The 4948-nt window shown below is 38.6% G+C and overlaps 1 protein-coding gene across 1 annotated transcript; it reads left to right on the top strand.

Annotated features, from left to right (window-relative positions):
* Positions 1–2336: 2336 nt before the first annotated feature.
* Positions 2337–4006, top strand: LOC122653193. Its single transcript, XM_043847134.1, has 2 exons — positions 2337–2687; positions 2987–4006. Exons 1-2 carry the CDS (start codon positions 2498–2500, stop codon positions 3730–3732), a joined length of 936 nt encoding a protein of 311 aa, XP_043703069.1. The 5' UTR covers positions 2337–2497; the 3' UTR covers positions 3733–4006.
* Positions 4007–4948: the final 942 nt, after the last annotated feature.

Here is a 4948-nt window from a genome sequence, read left to right as displayed (position 1 = left end):
AGAAGGTAGCGTCCGACAATTCCTTGATCCATGAAATTAATCATAGACATGACCAAAAAATTAGAAGTCATCCACTTATCTTGTGTAGAACCATTATCGGTAGGCCTAACAGTTGTTCCAGTGATATATCCAGAGAGACCATGGGAACCAATAGCAAACAAGCAAGAGCGAGACCACAACAAATAATTTCTGCCATTCAATTTAATGGAGCTGGCAAGAAATGGAAGAAAATCACGTTGTGACGTGCCATCGGAGCCAGAGGAAGCAGTTGTAATCTCGGAATTGTCAGGCATGGTTGCAAGTTTAAAAAAACTCAATCAAGAGTGAGAAAAAATCTGGAAACAGTCCTTAATGCATAGGGATGTAAGAAACAGCCCTTGGTGGGAGACAACTCACCACCAAGGGTGGAAAAGATAGGATGACAGCAGCAGGTGGAGGTGACGACCCCCCGTGAGAAAGAGAGGAGATGCTAGAGGGCCGCGGGAGGCTGGTCGCGAGGCGGAAGGATGGTGGAAGGAGGAAGGAGGCGGAAGATGGCAGTGGTGATGGGCTATGGCAAAATCGATCGATCGATCGAGAGAGATGGTTTTTGGCTCTGATACCATGTTGAATTCCGTGAATACTAGCTTGAGTCAGAGTGACTACTGACTACAGCCATTCTTTATTTATAATATGAGGAGGAACATTCTGGAATGAGTACAAGAACAATTTTACCCTTGAACCCATGTTGCCTACTTAAGAAGGGGTGGCACAAAGCCCTTTACTAGAAAGAAAGAAACTCAAAGCCCTAGACACTATACAGGGAAAACACTATCCAACATAACTGCAATCTGCTTTATTTGGACAATGTCATATATAACTGCAACATAACAATCCATGGTCCATTCAGCAACTTTTTATACTCCATGCAGCAGCACTGTTTCTGAAGCCTTTCAGTGAGTTGGATACTGGCATCGAGGAATAATCAGCTAAATGGTATTGTATATCAGTTATCTATTGAGGGACTCTTTGCTTCAAATGTATGCCTTTTTCTTTCTGTCCAAGTGGCCCAGTAGTCCCATAATGGATAATCTCCACTGTTCTTGCTATTTGACCAAAAACATTGGTTTTCCAGCCCAGAACTAGATCAAGCAGTGGAGAGGATCACCCGTTTGCTGGCCTGCAAAAGGATTAAATGTCCAAACATGTATTGAAATATGGCAATTTTGCAGTAGAAGGATATTTTGGTGATTGCTTCTTGAATGGTTAATTATCCAAATGTTTCTCCTTTTGTGACCAAAAGCATTTATCAGGCATTAGAGAAGGTGTTTTACCCCTTTGTGAGCCCTAGAATGAGATTAAATGTTCCAAACATCTATTGAAGTAGGAAATTTTGCAATAGAATATCTGATTGGTTAGTTAGTGGTGATATTCTACATCTTCTAATCTGATTGTCCACTGCTTAAGATTCTTTTATCGCAGTCCATACGAAGAAGGAAACTTTTCTTTGAACCTTACTGGTCCAGGTCATCCTTAGTGGGGCTGGGGAGTTGGAGTTTATTTAACTTGAGAATGCAATTGGAAACTGCAGCCAACTGTCTACTCTCATTTCTTATTGTGGCCTACTCGAAAATGAAGGGGAAGATGTTTTATTTGTTCCATAGACCACTGCCCGTTGGATCTTTGTTACATGTAATTCTGAACCTGTTTGGCCATTTGCTTCTGCTTCTTTACTCTTGTTGTAATGCATTCCTGGAAATAAGCCTTCAACGTGTTGGTCTTCATTTCAATGATGCTTCTTTTGGAAATGCATTTGCGCATCTAAAATGTAAGAACTTATTTTCAATTTCAAAGTGCTAGTTGTTTGATTACTGGGATATGACAGAGTCTTTAGGCTGCAAAAACTTCTGATGCTGAGTACATTAATTGACTAATTATATACATGGTTTAGCCAGAATTATGTATAAGTATTGTAGTAACTAATAAGTTTGTGCAAAATCTGTATATTTGAAATAGATTTTTGTATCTTTCTTTATATACAAAAGATATTTTGTCAAAATATTTGGGGATACTTATGCCCTATTTCTTTGTGAGTGGAGGTTTTTTTTTTTATTGGGGGGGGGGGGGGGGATGGGGAAGTGTGGATAGATACTGCTAAAATGTGGGGTGTCTTCATTTCATAGTCTACACACATTTTGTATGAATCATATGCAAGTGCAATAAAAAATATCATTCTATGGATAGAAAATTCAGAAGTTTCGAAAGCAAAAAAGAGGAGATAATTTTGCTTTAATGTTAAAATTTTTTTTTACATGGAGTGAAATTTTCATGTTAAATATCATTTACAGGGAAAATGTTTCAACAAAACAAACAGGACTTTCATTTTTCTCCAGTTTAAGTGATAATTGGGAAATAGTTGCTTCTGTTAGTGGTATAACTTGAAGTATACTTTGGGCAGGCTTGCTGGGGAAGTCATGCTTCAAAGAGTGGGGTCAACAAGGTTTCAAGGCAAGTTGCTATGGCTTTTATGAAGCGAACTCTTGCAAGATGTCAAAAGTTTGAGGACACTGGAATCAGTTGCTTTAGTGAGCCTGTATTACGGGATGTCCTTTTCCCCAGCAATGATGCTAAATCTGTAGATGTTGGTGGGGCTTCCACAAATATGTATGCTGCTGCTAATAGCTGTCAACCTGAGGCCAGAGCATCTGGTATGCTAATTTTAATGCTTATGCAGTGTTTGATACGATGCAAATTAATGCTGCTAGAATTTAATTATGCTCTTCTTTTCTATACAAACCTATGGTATTTGGTATTTGGTAGCACCAGCCAGCTGGAAAAATATTAGTTTTTATTTGTTTTCCCAGTTCTGCATTGCGGCATTGCATGGATGCTTGTTTCTTAACGCTTACCCCTTTAGGTGCTTCATAAACATTGCTGTGGAATGAATTCATTAGCTATCTGTTATTCTCAACATAATTGTGTTTATCGTATGAGTTTTCATCTACAGCTGCAGGTGCCTTTTCCAGTACGCTTGAGCAAAATGGTCCTCACAGTGATAAGCTTGACAGGGGTTCATTAGGCACATTTCAAGTTCTTGCTAACTCATCTGACCAAACTTTTGCTAAACATGAACCGATATTAAACAGAGGTAAGAAGAAGGAAGTGCTGCTTGATGATGTTGTGGGAAGTGCTGCCTCAAGAGCCACATCAGCTCTTGGAAACACTCTCTTGGGTGGAGCAGAAGGAAAGAGATGTGAGAGAGAGAGGGATCAAAACAAGGGTACTTTATCAAGAAATTCCGTGGCCAAAGCTGGCCGGACATCATTGGGCAATTTTAGGGGTGAATGCAAAACAAAAACAAAACCCAAGCAAAAGACAGCTCAATTATCAACTTCAGGAAATGGAATTCTTGGAAGGCTTGCAGAAACGACTCATCCTATGTACCCATCTGAGCGTGGTTCCAGTGAAACAGTGACTCATGGTGATGTCAAAGTAAGTGGGGAAATGGGGTTGGTATCCCCTGGTAAGATTCCTCAGGAATCATCTAAAGAGACTGAGGAACCTATTGATTTTACAAACTTGCAGCTACATGAATTAGATTCTATGGAAGGACTAGGTGTATCAAATGACCTTGGTGGTAACCAAGATCTCAGTTCGTGGTTGAACTTGGATGAAGATGGCTTGCAAGACCATGATTCAATGGGCCTTGAGATACCTATGGACGATCTTTCAGAGTTAAATATGGTTATCTGAGTACTGCCCTCTGTACATCCCTGTGCATTATTCAAGAGCTTATTTAAGAGTGCTGGAGCTGCTGTTGAGAGATAACTAACTACTTAACCTATCTTATTAAGACGGCAGTTGTAATTATGGTTGTCCATTCTTTTGTATACTTCTTTGAAGAAGTTGGTGACAAGAGTCTTGAATGTTTATGTAAATCTGAAGTTCTGTCCTTGTATAAAATTATATCTTGTGTAAAAACCTCTTTCATTGATTTAATTTTTGAAGAAATGCTGAGCTCTGTCAACTTGTGGCATACTGTACTTGTAGGAGTTTGTACTTCAGCAATTTATTTAATGTCTTAAAAGAGTACGCAGGGCTTTATTTATGTGCGCACAAACTAATTTTCACATACATGCAATTAATTAATTTAATTCTTAAAGCTTTCTTGTCATGGCTTTAAATTAAAAATAGATTTGATTAAAGTTTGCAGACCTGGATCCCTATTGTTTGTTGATGTCTCGGTGGAATGAGCAGTGATCTAGTTATCTCATGGGTGGGTGTTTGGGAAAACTGGTTTAGAGCTTGAAGCACTAATCAGGTATTTTATTTTTTATTGTATTTTTTTGAATTTTGGTTATTCTTCTCTATTGTTTTTTTTTGAATTTTGGTTATTCTTCTCTATGGTTGGACCTCAATTCACTGACGTTTTCATGAGGCTGTGGTCGGTATCTATGTGCATTCTGTTTTCTGTTCGTAGCAGTTACTTCTCTCCTTTATGTGCATGAAATGTCTCTTGGTTTTCTAGAACATAAAATTATGCTTCTAGCCGTCGATGCCATGTTTACTTTCAATTTTCAATGGCTCAACTAGCATTTCTTTGACTGACTTAAGTTTGAGATGGGATTTTGATTCTGGTTGCTAAGCTTGTTCTTTGTCAGAATGGACTTGCTGTGTGTTTTAGATGCAATAATTGCCATGAACTTATTTATTGTGTTTTTTTATGTCTCTTTTGTTCATTGGTTGGTGTACATTTTTCCTGTCTAGTATTTTCATGGTCCCCTCAGGCTTCTAATCTTGTACTTGTCTATATGAAAAAGGTCGGATTCACTTTTGCTTGAACCACTTTGTCTTTTGGGTCGTTCAATGTTCTCAGTTTCTGCAGTTGGGCTTTTGCAATTTGGTCTCCCAGTTGGGAAGTCATAGAATAGGTCAACACCTTAAACTTGGAAGGTAGAAGTGGTACTAT

Source organism: Telopea speciosissima, chromosome 2 (genome assembly GCF_018873765.1).
Source record: "Telopea speciosissima isolate NSW1024214 ecotype Mountain lineage chromosome 2, Tspe_v1, whole genome shotgun sequence".
NCBI classification, from domain to species: domain Eukaryota; kingdom Viridiplantae; phylum Streptophyta; class Magnoliopsida; order Proteales; family Proteaceae; genus Telopea; species Telopea speciosissima.
This window is presented reverse-complemented; position numbering and strand designations above follow the sequence as displayed.